At 41.5% G+C, this 20,505-nt stretch overlaps 1 protein-coding gene across 1 annotated transcript in view; it reads left to right on the forward strand.

Moving 5' to 3' along the window:
• tead1a (TEA domain family member 1a) overlaps positions 1 to 20,505 on the forward strand; it is a 53,004-nt gene that overhangs the window by 17,859 nt on the left and 14,640 nt on the right. The window contains exons 2-7 of the mRNA XM_024264241.2: positions 4,750 to 5,186; positions 13,125 to 13,189; positions 16,157 to 16,219; positions 17,849 to 17,980; positions 18,103 to 18,152; positions 20,281 to 20,342. Coding sequence (XP_024120009.1) covers positions 4,985 to 5,186; positions 13,125 to 13,189; positions 16,157 to 16,219; positions 17,849 to 17,980; positions 18,103 to 18,152; positions 20,281 to 20,342 — 574 coding nt within the window. The 5' untranslated portion in view covers positions 4,750 to 4,984. The remainder of the gene's footprint in view (positions 1 to 4,749; positions 5,187 to 13,124; positions 13,190 to 16,156; positions 16,220 to 17,848; positions 17,981 to 18,102; positions 18,153 to 20,280; positions 20,343 to 20,505) is intronic.

The raw sequence follows: 20,505 nt of genomic DNA on the forward strand, positions 1-20,505 counted from the left end.
AAAAAAAAAAACCAAAACAGACATGCAAATGGTGGGAATATATATATTAAGGTACAATTTATATCAATTATCTTGTAAGAATTCTAAGAATGGTTGCGTTAACGAGGTTTCTGAGTGAATGTCTTCTTTGTCTCCTCATGAGTGAGACAACAGCTTTGTTTCTGAGAGGAAAGCCGTTCTTCAGGCTAAACGGGTCACTCTGGTCCATCAGAGGCGACAGAAACACATCTGTTGGCTCTGATGCTAAAGAACCGGATTCTGTTCTGTCATGGGGGGAGGGGGTGACAAGAGCCTGGCGATACGATACATAGCACCATACCTGGATACAATATATATCGAGATACATCCCAGGACTGCAACAATGTTTCACTATTTCTTTAATAGTATGACTTTTAATATTGTAATAAAATGGTAAAATTAATTTTATGTAATGAGCTCAACATAATATACTGCAACTGTATCTCAAAATACAAGTTGCTTTTATCCAAGCCAATTCATGGTGTAGTAACTAAATAAAGTCCCCCAAGATGGGGTGTAACAATCTTCTTTCCATCAACAGCTCTGCTGCACATGCACTAAACCCTCATCTGTTCCTAGTGTCTAGTTCAGGTTCTGGAGAAGAGAAGATGGTATCTTCACATTGACTGCAGTCAAATGAGCCGCCGTTCACATTTCTGTGGTCAAATCAGCATCACTGGATTTTTGGTGTGAGTTTCATCCAATACTTACGGTAGCAGGACTGAGAACGCTGGAAAATCTCCACCAGACTCCACGGAGCTTCTTGATGTGACCACGGAAATGTGAACGGCGGCTCATTTGACCGCAGTTGGAAAGGATTGTAACTCAATGAAAGAGCATTTTGATGTTAGCTTTGATTATTTTATCAAGAACTCTGAGAAACCAATGATTGAATGTATTGATCACAGTCAATAAACATTGGAGAATTAGCTAAAAGAGTCTTTGGTGAACTGGAAGGAGAAAGAATCAGGATTTTGGAGGAAGTTCTGTCCATGAAGATCTTCACTTCCTCGTCCAGCTGACATCCGGATCAGAACCAAACGGATGGACATTACCCAGATTGATGGATGTTTTTATGTAGCAGCGGTGAAGATTTACACTAATGAGACACACTGGGATCAGGGGCGGGGCTACTCACCTCAGCTCCAAAAGCCACACCCCCCCAGAGGAGATTTTAGAAACAGAGGTTTCAAATGAACATGAAAAATTGCTTTTTTAGACATTTAGGTTGTGGGATTTTGGTTAAAAACATCATAATCATAATTAAAACACTATTGGGAATGTTTTTTTTTTTTTTAAATAAAAACATTTGTCATAGAGGGACTTCAATGAAATATCACCATGTCAGCATTTTAAATCGATACAAGTATCGCCAAGTGAAGTATTGCGATATATTGCGGAATCGATTTTCTTTGTGAAGAGTTGCCGATCAGAAAGCGTCTATCTTGTCCAAAATCGTTTACAGCAGACAGTGTTGTGTGATTCAGTTCTCCATTTGTTTTGACCTCCTAAAATGCTCCAAACACTTTTGAGTTTTACATTTTCCAGCTTCTCCACAGGCAGATAAATGATGGGTTTTAGTGTTCAGCCTTGGCGTTTTCAAAGAAACCCTCAGGCTCTTTAAGTGAAGGCCCTGGGTGGTGACGGGTTCAAGCTCAGCTGGGGAAAAATCCCGTCACAATGAGCTTTAAAAGGCGCTCTGCGACAGAAAAGTTCAACTGTTTCGCTTTGCCAACATGCCACCCAAAGCAAATTAAAGCATTGCTATTTTTCTCCCTGAATGTGGAGAACAGAGCGTTCAGTTCAGAGAACCGGGCTGCAACCTTCTTGAAAAGTGGCTCGTTTCAAAGCCGTCATTTAAAGATGCTCCAACCTTTGCTACCTGTGAAGAGCTGTACTTGACTCCAGCGAGCGGCGCTAAAGAAAAAAAAAAAAAAAAATCCAGCTGGTGTCGGTCCGGGTTTGAATGGAAAACGGCTCTGCGGCCAAAGGAAACGGATGCGAGGGTGAAAAGATGGAACCCCTTGCAACGGCGGCAGATTCATTACTCACAGACCCGAGCCAGCAGATGTTTGAGCTCTCCCCCCAGGTGTTTTACCCCAGAGCTGGACCGGGTTCAAGCCCGTTCCCAGATTTAGCCCCCTTCACACACACTTTCACACTGCAAGGTGGTTGAGGCTGTGGCGGGGGACAGTGCTGGGGAAGTGTGAACAAGAGAAGACCAGACAAAATGACATGTGTTCGCCGGGAGGGGGGCTGGCACTGTAATTTTGTGTGTGGTGTGAACGTGTGCATATGTCAGTGTGCGAGTGTTTGCCGGCCCTGCTGTTTACCGCGGGGGATTTCAGAAGAAATGTAAGCAGCTGGCACACACTTCACTTTCCGCCTTTTTCCCTCCTAAATCTTGCCCCTCCCCCATTCATTAATTTCCCATACACATCTATGTGAAATAGAAATTAGGAGCATCTTTTCATTAGATCAATAAAAAATGTTGAGTGATAGCATTTGAGCCTAAAATGTTCTTTCTTGAAACGATTCGCCGTTCGGCGAATCGTTTCAAGAAAGAACATTTTAGGCTCAAATGCTATCATTCAACTTCAAGACGTCACCTGGACAAATTTTTGCAAAAATATATGCAAAAAGTTGCTCTCCACACAAACTTGTAAAACTCCAAAACTTTTTGTTCCCTTTGGTTCTGGCAGAGACAGCCATTTCTGTAGGAAAGTCGTAACCGTGATCATGACCGCAACACATCAACATGGCTGCCAAATCAGGGAAACAGACAAAACCGGAGAGGTTTGCTGGTGTATTTTTAAATAAATTGAGATAAAGTAGAAAATATTTGATTTTGCAACATCAAATATACCATGATATTCACAATTTTGCATCTGATAATCAAAGTAAAGCCACTTTGACCAGTTTCCTATTGATAAAAACCCAACAAAATCTGCAAAATTACACTTTTACATTTAGAAAAATACTTTTTTTTAAATGTATACCCTTGATTGATTCTCGTTTTATCTGGTCGTGTCCAAATTTTATTCTTCAACTGCAAATGTCTGGATTTTATTCAGCTGCTCCACTTTAGTTTGGGGTTCCACAAGGCTCTATTTTAGACAATCTTTTATTCTCTCGATCCTCTGGGTTTTTGTCCTTAGAAAGCAGTTTGTCTTTCACATCTATGCTGATGATAGTCCGACATCTTTACCAATGTCTGGATTTTATTCTTCAGCAGCTCCACTTTTGTTTGGGGTTCCACAGGGCTCTATTATAGGACCTCTTTTATTCTCTCTACCCTCTGGGTTTCTGCCCTTAGAAAACCGTTTGTCTTTCACAGCTATGGTGATGATGGTCAGACATATTTACCAATGTCTGGATTTTTTTCTTCAGCTGCTCCACTTTTGTTTGGGGTTCCACAGGGCTCTATTTTAAGACGTCTTTTATTCTCTCCATTCTCTTAGCTCTGTCCTTAGAAAACACTGTCTTTCACAGCTATGCTGATGATAGTCAAACATATTTACCAATTAAGTCAGGTTGCTCCGTTACACCACTATTGTCTTTTTTACAAGACATTAAAGACTTGATGGCCCTAAGCTTTTTAAGTTTCAGTGATAAAAAACTGAAGTTATGGTGTCTGGTCTGAGCTGCTCCTGTGACCCCTCCACAGTGGAGTTTGGTCCCTTGCCTCCACATCTAAAACACACTGTGTCAAACCTGGATTTTAAATTGGACAGTGATTTTAAACTTGATTGTCAAATGAGTTCAGTGATAAAATCCAGCTTCTTTTATTTGAGACAGCTGGTAAAGGTGAAACCATTTTTACCGAAACGAAATTTTGAGACAGTAATCCATGCTTTTATTGCATCTCAGATGGATTACTGTAACGCTCTATATTTTGGAGTTAGCCACTCATCCCTCTCACGTCTCCAACTGGTCCATAATGCTACTGTTTAGGTTCTGGGAGGAGTGTGTAAGAGGGACCACATCCCCCATCCTGGCTACCTATACATTTTAGAGTTCATTTTGAAATTCTTTGTTTTCAAATCTTTAAATAATTGTGCACCGCCGTACGTCTCTGAGCTTCTCTATCCATACAACCTAACCCAGTACCTCAGGTCAGCCGATCAGCTTCTTCTGGAGGTACCGAGGTCTAAGAGGAAGCTCAGAGGGCAACAAGTGTTTTCAATCTGTGCACCCAAGCTGTGGAATGGGCTGCCACTGAGCATTTAGCAGGCATCCTCACTGCCCACCTGTAAAAAAATTCTTAAAACCCACTTTTATCACTAGGCTTTTGACATGGCATGAGACTCTGTTCAGCTGGTGCTTTTTATTTATTTATTTTTCACTTGCTCTTGCTTTTATCAATGTTCTCTTTTTTACTATTGTATTTATTGTTTACTATCTTACTTTTCCTTTTTTGATTGTTGTTTTAATTGCTTGTGGATTTTCAAGCTCCTTTCAAAATATAACATGTCATGTGAAGCAAAACGTGACTTTTAAAAAAGTTTTGCTAGGTGTTTGTGTTGATGGAAAAGTAGTAATAGAAAGAAAACAGAGGTTAGAACCCCACCAGCGTTTCAGAACATAGAGCATTTGTATAAGAAAACATTAAAATATAGCAGACAATCGTAGAGAATCCACTTTAGCTAAACCTTAGTAAAGATTTTCTTCAAATATGATTAATGGAAGGCCTGACTAACCATTTTCTTTCTCTTGTGTTTTGCTCTGCAGGTTTACACCGTCTGCCCTCCACCGGCCTGCTGCCTTCCATTGTCTTCACTGCTGAAGCTGCCGTTACAGAAGCAGCGGCTAACATTAGCCCTCGATTTATAGTGCTCCGCCTCTGGCTGCCCCACACTGTGAATTAATAGCTGCCATTATCATCAGTTTAAGCTCGAGTTTATCAGTGGCGCTGCAGTGGTCATCACAACACTGTTAAAGGTGCTGAACACCCATCAGCTTTACTATGGAGCGCAGCTGGAGCGGCAGTGAGAGTCCAGGAGAGGACATGGACAGACTGAGTGACTCGGGAGGAGACAAGACCATGGACGGAGACCCCGAGGGGGTCTGGAGTCCAGACATCGAGCAGAGCTTCCAGGAGGCCCTGGCTATCTACCCTCCCTGTGGGAGGAGGAAGATCATCCTCTCAGATGAAGGAAAGATGTACGGTGAGTGACTCACAGCTCTTCACATTCTTGAGGAGTGTAGTTGCTCTCAAAAGTTTTAGCCGCACACCAGTACTGGTCCTGAGGGTTTTTGGGTTGTCCGGTCTGTGGAGGGTCATAGAGAGGACCGGCTGCATCTTAAGGAGGGATCAGGCGTGTCTTGTAGTTTCTTTGAAGCTCAAGTGACGTCTTGAAAATGGAGCGTACCATTGGAATGAGTTTGGTAAGTGTATTGTGAAGTATTTGTAAGGATACGCAGACCTATAACATACTGGGGTTGCTGTCACCACATTCTAGTCATTAGTAAGCTGGGGATACTGGCTCCACACAAACAATGCCAAACACACTGGGCGTGCACTTGATATTTAAGTGCTTATAGGATGCCTATAGACCCATGACTCCGTCTCACTTATTTCACCTTTACTTACCCATGTGAGGTGTTCAAGTCTTCACTACGACCTTTCACCTGCAGCATTCCCGTAGTAAGAAATTTGCATCAACATCTACAACTTTGACATTCCCTGTAAGCCACCTGTATTCCCCGTAGAGATATACCCATGTTTCCAACTCATTTCCATTCCCAAGCCATAACATATTGACGTTTGGTTAAGGACCCCTCCGCGTCACTTTTGGGCGTTTTGGGTATCCCCAACTCGTCGTTTTTTGATGTGCTGGGTGTTCCTGTTAAATCAGAGGTCAGGGCATTTTTGTCAGACACTGTACCGGATGAAGACTAAATTTCGAGACATGGCCGGTACTGGTACTCTAACCTGTTACCTTATACCAGGATTCTCCAACCTGCTGCTCTTTTATCTCTCCACGGTGGCTCCTTGGCCAAACATAAAATAAATCAGAGAGACTGCTGATCCAGTCATGTTTACTGTCCGAGTCAGCAGCTCCCTGCTAATGGCTGCTTTACCAAAACTACCCTAAAGAAAACAGATAAACAAAGCCCGCAACCTAAGACTACCAAGGTCCAACCCCAAACTAAAATAACAAAACCCAGCAGTATAAGACTGCTGAGGACAAAAAAAAATCTAATTTTGAGAGATGCTAGGTTTTTTATATATTTTGCTTTTGTTCGTCCCAAAGATACAAATAATTCATATTTATTAATAAAAACAGAAAGTCATGAATGTAAATCCAAATTTCATAAAGGCTAAATAAAGACTATACTGCTCCTTGTATGTTTTGATCAACAGAAAACGAGCCCAAATGGCTCATTTACTGTTACTCTTTTACTGTTGCCAGTCCCTGCCCATACCTAGTTTTGTCTGCATCTAGTACTGCATCCAGAACCGGTACTGATCCACGTCCCGTACCGATCTGGGTCTGGTATCAGGTTAAGGTTATGGTACCGATACGGTCCCAGTACCGGTTTGTAGCCCCGAGGTTGTGGAGCCTTGAGTTAATTGGAACAGCCAGAATGTTAAAAAATGACGAGTCAGGGACACCCAAAACGTCAATTTTTGATACAGAGGGGTCTTTAACTATGAACCAAAATGTGAGGACTTGGGAATGAGAATGTGTTGACTTATCCCCCACATACGGCCCATATCCACCCATAAAGACAGTTGTGACGAAGGCCTAACCAGACGCCGCTTGTGTGATTAGCCACATGTGAACAAGTTGAAACGCTGGCAGTGTTGAGCAGGGACAAAACCACAACATTCAGGCTTTGGTGGAGACTAGAATAAGCAGCCGGTCGGCGAGGATGGAGCTCGCCGCACAGAGCATCAAGTGTCAGAGGCAGACGAGAGAAGGATAAGCTGTGGAGCAGAGGAAATGGCATGCTGTAGGTGCATAATGTGTGTGTGTGAACTAATAGAGTGATGAACAGATGGTCCTCTGGCTGCCACCAGCTGCGCCCCCTCCCTCTCTGTCACTTGTGTCTTTTCTCTGCAGAGTGGCGGGCTTGTTTGGAACATCACATTTGTTTTTATCTGTTTCTCCCTCTGCGTCTTCCATGCTGAGGTGTGCACTTTCAGCGGGAACGCCGTTTTTGCGCCGCAGCTCTCACTTTGTGTTCATGTTTGAGTGGATAAAGTCGAGATAGAGAAACTGCCGTGTTTTTATATCAATAACACCGAGGTGTCGACTGGCAGGAAAAACTCCGGATGAGCAACACTCTGTCTGTTGGGATTTGATTGGACAATAATTTGAAGCATTTGTTAGCTGTTTGTTCAGGTTGTAGAACCATCTCTACTAGATTTGTGAAGTTCAGATGTTTGCTGATGACATATTTACCTTTCTATGAAAGTATCTGCCAATATCCATTGCATCCTGATATTATTTTAGTAACAGCAGGGCTTTAAGTGGGCTGGTACTCACCAGTACTCAGTACTAGCACTCGTTTTTTAGAGTTCTCTCCATTTTATGTTCTTGTTGTCCACTTAAAGCACTGAGTAACAGTGAAAGCTTAATCTATTCTCTTGATTTAACGCCATCTTGGATACCATGCTACAGTCACATGATAACGTGATCAGATCTTCAACTTTAACATCTCACACACGAGTTGCCAGTAGAGACAGTGTTATATGGGAATCACAGTGACCTGACCCCTGAACTCAACATCAGTGACCGTGTTTTGAGACTTTAGATTTAAATAAAACATTTTTTACAATATTTCATATAAAAAATATCTCAGATATTTTTGGTTACAGTCAACTTTCTCCCTAGTTTGTTACCTATCTGACAAGTTGTGTCCATTTATGTCCATTTACCAGGCGGGCCTAGTACCTTCTGGTACCGGGCCTACATTCACTTAGGCGTAATTAAAGGAGCCGAATATCAACCAATCAGAGGACGGAAGATCAAGAGGCGGTTTCTTTTTGGAAGGCGTCTCAGCAATGGTTACAAAACTTTTTACGATCACACAATGTTTTTTACAGTTTCAAATGTTTTGTATAGACGCACACGTTTTCTCTACAGCTACAAAACTTTTTTCCAGATGTACAATTTTTTTCTTGAAACATTTTTTTTTCAACAGACACACTATTTTTTTCCAAAGCTTCAAAACTTTTTTACAAACACACACATTTTTCTACAATTACAAAACTTTTTTGCAGATGCACAAATGTTTGATTACAAGTACAAAACTTTTACAGACGGACACATTTTTTTAAAGGTTATAAATAGTTTTTTACAGTTGCACACATATTTTTTCTACAGTTACAAGTTCTTTCGACAGACGCACAATTTTTTAAATCTTTTTATCTAAATTTTTTTAAATTTCCGGATGTATTATTTTTTTTTCTTGATACATATACAAATTTTCTACAGACGTACAGTTACAAAACTATTTTAGAGACGCACAATTTTTTTTCTAGAGTTACAAAACGTTTTTACAGATGAACACTTTTTCTAGAGACCGACACATTTTTCCTACAGTTTTTACTACCAACACACAATACTTTTGTCACAAATATAACCTCATACTATGTGCTGGTTTTACTTTACAGTTGTAATCCTGTCAACTGAGTGATTCATTACACATCAGTAGTTTTATCCTCAGAGACCCAGAATGCTGGTATTGATCCTCCAGTCTTTTACAGTCACTTAAAATTCTGAAGACTTAAACTGATCAGACTTGGACTGAATGAACCAGGTGATTATGGACTGGATGGGGGTGTTGTCCTGTAGGTTTACTTTGTGGTCTCAGATAAAAACCTCATGTGCGCTCCTGTCGGGATGAATCCTACCTGAAGAAGTGCTGACGTGCACAGATGCTAAAGAGCCTACTGTGGCTCATCTGTATTGATCCCTCTGATCAATCAGTGCTGTTTGTTTACCTTGTTTGTTCAGTGTCCTGACACGTTTATCATAGTTAGCTAACCGCGTTAGGCAGCGCCTGTTTTCTTGGAGGTGGAGTGGGGAGAGGGGTTGAGCAGCTCTGAGGGGGGGGGGCTGAGGATCACCTGGAATGTCTGCAGCTTCCTGTTGGGGGGGCGTTCATGCAGAAGAGTAGGAAGGGATTTGTGAGTTACAGTCCTGATGAAGGCCCGTTGACTTTGGTTTTGTGGTGTAGTTTTTAGCAGAGTACACACACAACCCCCCAGTTGCATCATTGATTTATTTGTTATTCACCTTTTTTTTTTTACACATTAAAGCCAAACGAGTGGCTGAGCAGTTTCAAAGGAAAGAAACTCTATGGTGATTGAACACCCACTGCAGAAAAATAGATGAAATGAACAAGAAGGAGGAGGCACAAAAGGTGCTGTGTTGATGTGAAGAACGCTCTGATGACGTCGTCCCCTCAGAGAAATCACACACAGAAATGCTGCTCTCACTTAACAACAGGATCCAACTTTTCCCGCCTCCCCATCTGAGAGAAAACCCCACTGATCCCGGCCAGAAGAGTTCAGTGAATTATTTCTGATGTTTTGTCAAATCTGAATACACTTTAAAAATGTCCTTCCAGTGCAGATGTTGCACATCCATCACTGAATAATCTTGAATGAATAAACACACGTAAACATGGGAAGACGGGGATCAGCTCGGCTGCTCTCGGCCTGAAGGATATGCAGCTTTGAGCTGAGGGTCGACCTCTGGGCTTCAGAGCACATTTAAAATTGAAAACAACTGAAGTCTGGTGGAGTTCAAGAAGTAACCACTAAGAAAAGTAGTCTCTGTCACAAACATCTTTGTCTTCTCAAAAAGTGTTTTTGTCGTTTTTAACATGTTCTTGTGGCATTTTTCTGATGACAGACATTTATACTTTCAAAAAAAACTCAAAATTGCATTTCTGAGTATTTCTTTATTTAAATCATTGTGAATCAGGGGCAGATGAAAAAATAATGTTTGAAAAAGATCTTATTTGTGATGTAGAAAATACAAAATGCTCCATTCTGATCCATCCACATACAGACGAATAGATCCATGAACGTCTTTGTTGATCCAAACCGTACGGATGGATACGCCTCACCTTTTTGTTCCACCGCTGATGTTATGTTTGGGGTGTGAGCTAGTATCAGGAGAGTGTAAACAGAGAGCTCATTTATAGGTGATGGGAAGTGCGGAGGGCCTTACTCTGTACCAATTGTCCAAAAGGCTGAATTTCTGATGAACTCCTGCCGCTCTGCAGAAACTATGTCCTAATTTTGTCTAAAAACGGCATACTCACAATAGATCAAAAGATGATATATAGGACTTTAAACCAATAGCAGTTCCTCTTGCAGAACACCTGATGTTTCTGCAGAAGCCTCAAACTCCTCCCTGGCTGGGTAGAACCGGGCTGTGGGCCAGACTTTAGCCCCCGTGGTCTTTGGGGTCCTCCCAGGGTGAACAACAATACGCACAACTCAACTGCAGCCTTGTTAGCAAGGGCGGTCAGCGAGGCTTTGTCCTGGTTCTGAAAGGCCTGTTTCAGCTCCTCCGTAAAGCGGCTGAAGTTCCTAATCACTGCTGAGTGTGGGGATCAACACTCTGCTGCAGGAAGGATTTCAGGGGGAAAGGACACAATTATGTGTAAACAAACAAATAAAACAAGATGCAAACTGGATTAAACCAGTTTCATATGAAAACATGCATGTATATTTATCAAATAGAACGTGTTTTTATGTTAGTAATGAAAAGCATTTTGGGTCAAGAAAATGAAGCGTTTACAGTAGAATTTAAGTCATTCTAAAAGCTTTTGTCTTCTAGATGTAATTTTTGCATGTTGTTTTCTGAGAGTCAACAGCTGCACTAGTGAGAAGTCTTTCTGGGGCCGAACAGGATAAACATTTATTGAACTCTCTAAAACTACATTTTTAAAACCTTAAAACTGTAACTTTTTAACATAATTATGAATTATTAAAAGGCAGTAATATTATTCCAGAATAAATCAACTTAAACCTTAAATAACTTTCCATATTTTACTCTCCTTAAAAATGTATTTTTGTCAAATTTGTACTAATTAGAAATAAGAGCAAAATCACATTAGGCCATTAATAACAATGATAATAACAATAAAAATACATTTAGCTCTTTGTTTAGGTGAGAGAAACTGTGCTGTGAGGAAAAAACATCTTTAAATGACTGAAAGTAACCAGCAAACTAACTAGTGACTTAGCCCCACAGCATCACACTCCCACCACCATGTCTGAGTCCTTCCAGAAAGTTCCTCCTCTGTCTGATCATGATCTTTGTCCAGATGTTACTGGATCATCCTCCGGGTCCTTGTTGCTCTGCAGTCTCTTTCCCCCTAAAAGTCTCATGGTTACATGTTTGTGTAAAAGTTTCTCCGTCTCTGTTGGAACTTTCTCTCTCTCACTTTTTTCTCTCATGACCTCCTGGATGTGTCCTGGGGAGCTTCTCCTCATCATGTGGAGATGCAGAAACTCCTGTTGAGCCTTTCAGACTCAGACATGTCAGAGATTAACATTCTGTTCTGAAGTTTCTATGTGGTTATAAATCTCAGCAGGTCTGGGAGTTTTCTAAATGTTTTAAATCTAGTTAATAAAGAAAAAAGCAGGAGTTTTGGATTTCAGGTTAAGCTTGTTGATGTTGAGCAGAATAATGTGAAGCATCTGCAGCAGACTGATCTCTGCCCCTCAAACCTTCACCAGATGATCACAAATCAGATTACAAACACATAACCCAGAGTTCCCGGCGTCTCCGTCACCATCAGCCTCGTCCTGGAGACAGAGGGCGCGCGGAGGGGGGGTGGGGGGTGCTTCTGTTCGTCACGGTTAATGACCATCTGACTTTGGCCTTGAAGTCTTTCACTGAGAGAAAGGAAGGCGGGGGGGCAGAGGGGAAGCCCATTCACTACAAGAAGGACAGAGGAGGCGAGGGGGGGGCAGCCAGAGGAGACAAGGGATGGACGGATGGACGAGGGAGGGAAGTGTGTGCTGGAGAGTTTTCAGGGAGGGGGCGAGGGATCTGTGCCGCAGGGTTAGTGAAGGATGATAATTCACCGTTAAGCCTCCTAGAAAGACCAGCTGGCCCCTCTGGAGTCAGATGTCAGCCTCCGCAGCCAGGACTCTCTGGGTGCATGTGTGCTGGCGCTCGTGCACGTACGTGTGTGTTCGTCACAGCCTTTGACTGCTAGAAGGAAAACACCTGCATGTGGAGCTGTAGATGTTATCAGTCTAAGCTGCCTATCTCGGTGACAGTGGGACTGGTCAGGAAAACACACACACACCATCTGCTAGTTAGTTAGGGCTATTGTTGCAGCCATTTGGATAGTGTGTGGAGGTTTGGCGTGGCGCACATCTTGACCATCGGTTGGCCAGCTGGCCTGACTTTGGTTTTCCACTCTGTTGCAACAGAAAACAGGCCAGCAGAGGAAGCGGACCGCAGCCAGCCTCACAGCCCCAAATCTGCTTGTTAGCAAACACAACAGCAGTCAAATTACCTCATTTCACTGATGATCTAAAACTCTCTGCTGCGTTTAGTTGTAATCGTTGCGTTGTGTGGCTCCGCTACAGTTCGCTGTGTAAACACGTGCACACTCCTCACTGCTTTCTGGATTTAAACTTGCAGGTTTTTTTGTGCCCCCCCCTCCTCCTCCTCTCTGTCCCTCACTAATCTATACTGGCCAGGTCATGCTGAGTCTGCTGTGCTCGGTATTGAATGGGCTGAATTATTCAGTATTGTAAGTGCATGTGTGTGTGCATGTGTGTGCGTAAGCATGGGTACAGCTGGCCTTCTGGTTCCTTTAATCAGGGGACGGCCGGTCCGCATGAATGCCTGCATTGTTGGATCATGTGTATTCAGAGGTTGTGTGTGTGTGTGTGTCGGTGGGGTATCGGTGATTACAGCGTTTCTGTGTGAAACTGCACGTCACAGGACATCGCAGGGTCAACAGCTCTAAATCAGACACTAAGTTGTTTGTCGGGGTCTTATGATTCCTGCTTGTGATTGTCTGTGAGAGGGAAACGCGGCTGTGTGTGTGTGTTTAGGAAAAACAGGCATGTCTAATGTTTCACCGGCGTGTTCTGTGTCTTCTCTCCACAGGACGAAATGAGCTGATAGCCAGATACATCAAACTGAGAACAGGCAAGACGCGGACGAGGAAGCAGGTAATTCTGGGAGGCACCAGACCTGTTTGGATACAAACACATATAATAATCTCAAACGTAACTTTTACACTACTAGTTAGTTTAGAAAAGCCTTTAAATATGGACCAAACAAAGTAATACCAACGCCAACCAATAGAGGGCGCTGTGACTTCTGACAGATGTGGGATACAATGTTTAACCTTTTAACATCGGAGCTCCAGTGTTTATGTTCTTTGATTTACTGTAACCGTTAACACGATTATTCCAGTAGATTGTGAGGAGCGCCACTTTTCTCCTTCAAATTCAGCAAGATTATAAATATAGATATATAGATAAGCATGAATGCTCTCACTGAGCACAACGTTTTGGAATAATCTGTTGGTTTTTTTTTCTTTTCTTTTCTGTGAGAAAAACAGCTTAAAGACACATGGAAATTGTGTTTTTGGTGTTATTAACGTTAATGTTTTCTGATGATGGAAAACATATATAAAGAAAATTGAATTCAAACTACCAAATCTGAATATTTCTTTATTCAAATCATTGTGAATCAGGAGCACATACCGTTTAAAAAGATCGTGTTTGGAAAGGATCTAAACTGTACGGCTGCATAGCTCTGATGTTGCTGTCATTTTTGTTGTTAGCTTGAGGTTGTGAGGAGCTGTAAGCTAGTGGGAGATCGTTTAAACAAAGGGATGATGGGAAGTAAGGGCAGACTCATTCCTCACCTATAGTTCCACCCAATACTCTGATGAATTCTTGTCGCTCTGCAGAAACTATGTCCTAGGAAACAACACAAGTGTTTAGATTTTGGCTAAAAACAGCATCATCCTGATTAAAAGACGACTGGGAAGACTTAGACAACAGATCAAAAGATGATGGGAGAAGGAGTTTAAAGAGTTTAAAATAATAAAAGTAAAGCACAGATCCCTGAAAAGAGCCGAGTGTTTCATACCAGAAACCAGTTGTTCTTGAATCTTCAGTTGAAGTGGAAAATAAATGTGATGTAACCAACAGCACTCGTTTCTTTTCTCCGCTGGATGATCGTTCTGGTTCTGCATCTTAATTCTCCACAGAGGAGCAGGCAGATGAAGGGGATGGAGGTTGGTGTCTCAGCTTTGGGTGGCGGACAGATCTCACCTGTGTGGACAGATCTCACCTGTGTGGACAGATCTCACCTGTGTGGACAGATCTCACCTGTGTGGACACATCCCACCTGTGTGGACAGATCTCACCTGTCCACCACCCAAAGCTGAGACTCCAACCTCCTCCAGGTGGATCGGAGCAGTTCCCTCTCATTCAAATGTTTGCTCCTAATGAGTCTTTCTTAAGATGAGGTCTGAAGGAACATGGACCACTAGGTGGATCATCTCTCCATGACACTGATGTGTTTTGATGGATTTTAGGTAGTGAATGATGAATTTATAATACATTTGTCCTTATTCAGCAGAATCCTGATGAAAAGATGTTGCAGTTGGACGTTCAAAGTTTTTGCAGGGCTTTCAAAGTCTAAATATATTTTTCAAACATTAAATGGTTTTAAAAAGATTAAAAAGATTACTTCCCAGATGTTTAAAAGTTCAGCAGTTTTTGAAAAATAAAGCTACAAACTAATGAGTCTTTGAGCATGATTTGATGCAGTCTGAAGATTGAGCAGACGGAAAAAATGAATGTTTTTCAAATATTTTTGCACAGAATATTATTCTGGTGGGTTTCTGTTTTGAAACAAGTACGTTCTAGATAGTATTAAGGGTTTAAAAAAAGACTGAACTGAAATGATCTGATTACTGAGGAGAGCTTGACGTTGTTGGACAGTGGAACTGTAGCATGAACTAATGTGAAGATGGTCCAACAAATATTATAGGGATCACCCGTTCTGGTGGGTCTGGTCCTGGTCCAATCCAGGTCCGGTGATGTGAAAGTTCACCTGAACTCTAGTTTGAACCAAACAATAGAACCCAGATCCTCTTGAGGGTTTCTGAACTCTGGTGCGGTTCACTTCAGTGTGAATGCAGATGGACTTACCTCAGATCAAAGAGAGGAGATGCTGTGAACTCTGTGTGTTTGGAGGATAAAAATCAGGAATCATGAAGGACATTAGTGCTGCCAAAAATGATCATTTTAATGGTCGAGTAATTGACATTTATTTTTTTCGATTTGTTAACTAATACGACCATGCGCAAACTGGATGTGCTTTAGCTTTAAACTAACTTAAAACTAGATATATAGTGATAATTCTAGTGTGAATGCTGTAAGCTGAATTTGACCGCTGAAGATGCTAGTGCAGCTGAAATATTAGCTGAACTCAATTTAAAAAACAGAAAAAACTAAATTAGCCAAAACAGCTAGCATATAGCTGAAATATTAACCAAGCTCCAAAATAGCCTACAAAACTAACAAAAAAAGCTTAAATCATTCCTGAAAATGACATCCTCAGCTTCATGGTCTTAACAAATATGTTGTTTGTGTCGCAGAAGCTGCAGGGTCTAGTTACAGATCTCTTCCCACCTCTGGCTCAGTTTATGCTGTTTCAATGCTGCCTTAATTCCTGCTTTTATTTTGAAGGATTATTGTGAATTTTCGTAGAGTTTTGTGAGCGCGGAGGTCTGTTCTGAAGCCTGATGGCTGCTCCTCACAGCGCTAAACCAAAAGGGCATTTTGTGTGTGAGTGCTGACGTCTTTCATGCAGGTCCAGCAGCACATAAACACACAGCACAACAAACGCTGGCAGCAGCTGTCCAAACTTTTTATGTTTATTTCCTTTTTTCTGGACGGCGCAGTAAAGAGTCGCTCTCAGACTCGGCTCCCAGGTGTCTTTTTGCTCTGAAAAGATGTGCATAGATGGCTCTATTCACTGTTGTCAGGGGAGTGCAGTGCATGTGTGTGTGTGTGCACTTCCAGTATGGCAACAGTCCTTTCATTACCATGGCAACTCACTGTTTGGTCCATTCTCCTTTTCTCCCAATCTCCCCTTCCTTTTGCCCTCTCCAGGTATCCAGTCATATCCAGGTTTTGGCCAGAAGAAAATCCCGGGAGTTTCAGTCCAAACTGAAGGTGAGAGGTTTGTTGTTCCAGAAAAAAGGTGGTGTTTTTTACAACCCGGCCCGTGTGTGGAGCAAACACGGCCGATTAGTGGAGATTAAACCTCCTGACTGCAGAGGACCAGGATCGGGTCTGAATTCAGAGTTTGGGCTTTACTGTGTCGGAGAAGATGCCTGCCGCTCACTTTCAAGTCTCCTAGGTGTCTGATTAGGCTGAGCCCCCCCTCTCCGCTCTCCATACATTCATTCACCTCGTCCCTCCCTTCCCTTTGCTGCCCCCCCTTTCTTTCTGCCTCCCTCCCCACTGTTAGCTGTGATTAACTTTGAAGCAACAAAGAGACGCTTGTTTTCGGGGAGCCGGCTTCAGCTCTGACCTCATGTTTTCACCGAGTCCTCAACGCCCCAATCAATACTCACGATGAACACGTCAGGAAGCTTTTCTTCACGGCTGTCGGGAAATTCCACAAATGGCAGAAAATCTTTCTCTTCCTGGTTTCACCAAAAAAAAACAAAAAAAAAATCACTACCTTTCATTTTCTAATCAATTGTAAAAAGTCCCAAAATATTAAGAACATATAAAATTGTTCTATTCTGCTATAAAATTAGATACATTTGAATTCTTATAAAACAAAACAAAGATATTTTTACAACTTGAAATCATCCTAATAAAAAAATATGTTTTTTAAATATTTTTTCTTGTAAAAATGTATTCTCACAGCAACTTTTATTTTTTATTTACCATATTTTCTGGATTAAAAGCAAAAAATGGTCTAATGAAGAAGAAGAAAACCATATATAAGTCACTCTGGAGTATAAGTTGCACTTTTATATTTGCTATGGCAAAAAATAATAAGAAGAATAATAATTCTTCAACGCAAATGAGAAAAATATCTAAATTGAAGAGGAAAACAAACACATTCTCCTCCATGTTTGTTTTGGACGACACTTCTTCTTCTGGCACTGTCAGAAGAAAAACAGCGCCCTCTAGTGGTTGTTAGCCGAAACATCCGCTAAAGGGAAACTGGTTGCTAGTGGAAAATAACAAATATATGAGTCTATTTATTAAAAAAAAAAAAATCACAAATAAGTCGCTCCTGAGTATAAGTCACATCCCTGGCTAAACTATGAAAAACGTATACTCCGGAAAATATATATATATATTGCTCGACAAACAATACTACACATTATCATATCAATAAAACAATCTATAGTTTAGAAGTTTTTTAAAAAGGTTAAAAAAGTCAATACTTTTTCAGCTTTTTTCTGCCTACAACTCCTTTAAAAAATGCTGTGAATTTCTGAAGCGCTCAGAAGAAGAGCGTCCGGCCGTGTCTCTGAAATGGGATTCAAACGTGTGGAGTTGAGATGGAAGCGATTCCTGGTGATGAAAATGCGTCATGACTCCTGGAAGGCTGTTATTCCTCCTCAGAGGAGAGACTTCTCTCATTGCCAATTAACTTGAGTGAAGCTGCCAATTAGTGATCCTCGCAGCTCCTCTAATTCTCTTTCATTCAGCTGTTTCTGCTGCACGTCGCATTGGCTTCAGCTCTTAAGCTCTGATGTTGTGAATGAATCTGCCCCACGTCTGAAAGTGTTGTAGGGATTTTTCTGCCCCTCTCATGAGGATGCTGTTGCCGTGCAGGACCAGAACGCCAAGGAGAAGGCTCTGCAGAGCATCTCGTCCATGTCCTCGGCTCAGATCGTCTCCGCCACGGCCATACACAGCAAGCTGCTGCCGGGAATCGTACGCGCCGGCTTCCCGGGCAACGCACAGGTACCACACTCACAGAATATATTGTGTGGTAATGACATGCAAGGAGGAGGAGGTGGATAAGAATGAGAGTGCGTTTGTGCTTTGATGCCGGTGCTGACGGGCTGTGTTTTGTGTCGTTGCAGCTGTGGCAGGGCATGATTCCTGGAGGACAGTCCAGCTCCGCCACAGAAGAGTGAGTCACGCTCTGATCAAACATCGTTCACCCGAGGCAGCAGGCATGACTCGGCCTCACTGCTGATGTTAAAGTCTTTGCTTGAATTCATGCTGGTTTTATATTTGTCACAAAATTCAGAGAAAAAGAGAGAAATTTTTCATTTTTATCAATAGGATTTTGTGAATCGTCACAAAAGTCAGGATTGATCATTAGAGCAGCTTTGTGTGGTTTCTGCAGATCCGTGCAAACAGAAAACAATTTTTTTGTTAATTTAAAATAAATTACATACAAAGTCTCCCCATTTACGTATTTCTGTTGAATCAGTTTCTAATCATTTTGATGCCATAGTTGTTAGATGATCAATACATGAAAGAGATGAAGCATTTGGATGCCACTGGAGGCTTTGTTTAGCAGCATCTTGATAAATGATGTGACTGCTTTGTCTCCTGGTGTTTGCTCTGTGTTCACTGGAGGTAACAGGAGCTTCACACGGGCACATGAGTATCTTACCGCACCGCAAAAACCACAAATAAGTCAAACATTTTTAACCCACTGACAGATTCTCTTTAAAGAAGCAAAAAAATATATATCTGCCAGAAAATGATCTTTATTTTTTTTTATGTATTACTATTTTATTAATGTATAATTCTGTATGTTTTTTCTGTAAGGCGACCTTAAGTTCCTCGAAAGGCACCAAACAAATACAATTTATTATTATTATAATATTATTATTATCATCTTACCAAGAATTCTTATTTTAGGAAAAAAAATTCTAGTTTTTTTTTAACTAAGAAAATTTTCTATCAAAACACATTATAGATAAGATTATTTTTCTTTCAAAGTTTGTTCTTTTTGCTTAACCCTTTAACTACACCAAAAAGAAGAAGAAAAAACACACAAAAAATGTATTTTTTCCACAGGTTATTACCTTGGTATGGAACTCCTAAAGGGACATCAAAGTTAAAAAAAAAAAATTAAAGTAAAACATTTTTTTTTTCTAAAATTACTTAGGGAATCGGTAAAAAAATATGAAGTAAAAAAAAAGTTCTGGTTACTAACTTTAACTTTTTTTTCTTCTAAAAATTAAAGTTAATTTGTTTTTGTAAGTAACTGGTCCACACCAGATAGTAACTGTTTTTTTTTTCTTTGATTTTTTTTTTTTTTTTTAACAAATCAAATAAAATTTTTTATGGTTACTAATTAACTCACACCAGTCACTATCTGGAGTGCATTCATTACTAACCAGAATTATTTATTTCATTATTTAAATTTCATTTTTTTTCTTCAAATTCCCTTTCGGGGCTCCATACCTTGGGGAGTAATACACACTATCAATATTTTTAAAAACTTGTTTTCTAAATGTTTCCCAGCATTCGGTGGAGCAGGCAGTTAAAGGGTTAATCGTGCTGTTTCTCACCTCTTTTATTTTGAAAGGTACATCAGCATAAAAGAAATAACAGCTCTCTGTTTACTTAGTTTAATTATTGAATGTGGCTGTTCCAAGAAGCAGGTGGATGATGCGGATGATGGATCATTTCTTCCCACTCTTGCTGCTTCCTGCTCTTTTGTGTTTAAAGAGCAGATTAAAGGTTTGCGGCTCGTTTTTCCTTGAAGGAAACAATCACAGCAGCATCGATTATCAATGCGTGCTGCTGGAAACTGGACTTTAATTTGGCCTCATAAAGATTCTCCCTTTTCTCTGGGAGACGAACACGCAGCCCCGTAAACGCTACGGCCGTCTGCTGATGGTGCTCCTGAAACCACAGATCCGAGCAGCTCCTTTGAATCTACAGTTATGTAGGCGTGGAGCTTTTAGCGGCGAAACACCGATTTTTCTTCATTATGAGCACAAAGGCTGCATGTGGCGTTCCAGATATGTGCTGCGTAGATTTTCAGTCCCGTGTCCTGCTTTTTTCCTTGACTGGCGTGAGCGCCGGCGGCTGTTACGTGTGCATGAAATGACGGGAGCGGCGCTCAATGGGCTGAACTCAGAGCTGCTCTTGACCTCAGCTCTGCTTCTGTTCACGCCGCCTCAGAGCCACTCTTTTTGTAAATGCAGGAACAGCCAGACTGGTCCCGCTGCGCCTGTTCTTCTTTCAGCCCTTTTCTGAATGTAATGCCCCCCTCCCATCTCTGTCCCCCCCAGCATCAAGCCGTTCTCCCAGCAGGCCTTCTCTGTGCAGACAGCGGGGACCACCAACATCTCAGGTGAGAGGGACCAGGGGACAATCATCTCCTTTCTGCCCCATTTATGTTGTTTTCTTCTCTTTCTTCTCTTCCTCTCTTCCCCTGTTGGGGCTCCTGGGTCTGCATCATCACGAGAAGAGGTCAAAGACGGAGACGGTGTCAAACCGACTCCACCTGAACAGAC

This window comes from Oryzias melastigma, linkage group LG6 (genome assembly GCF_002922805.2).
Source record: "Oryzias melastigma strain HK-1 linkage group LG6, ASM292280v2, whole genome shotgun sequence".
Classification (NCBI taxonomy): Eukaryota; Metazoa; Chordata; class Actinopteri; order Beloniformes; family Adrianichthyidae; genus Oryzias; species Oryzias melastigma.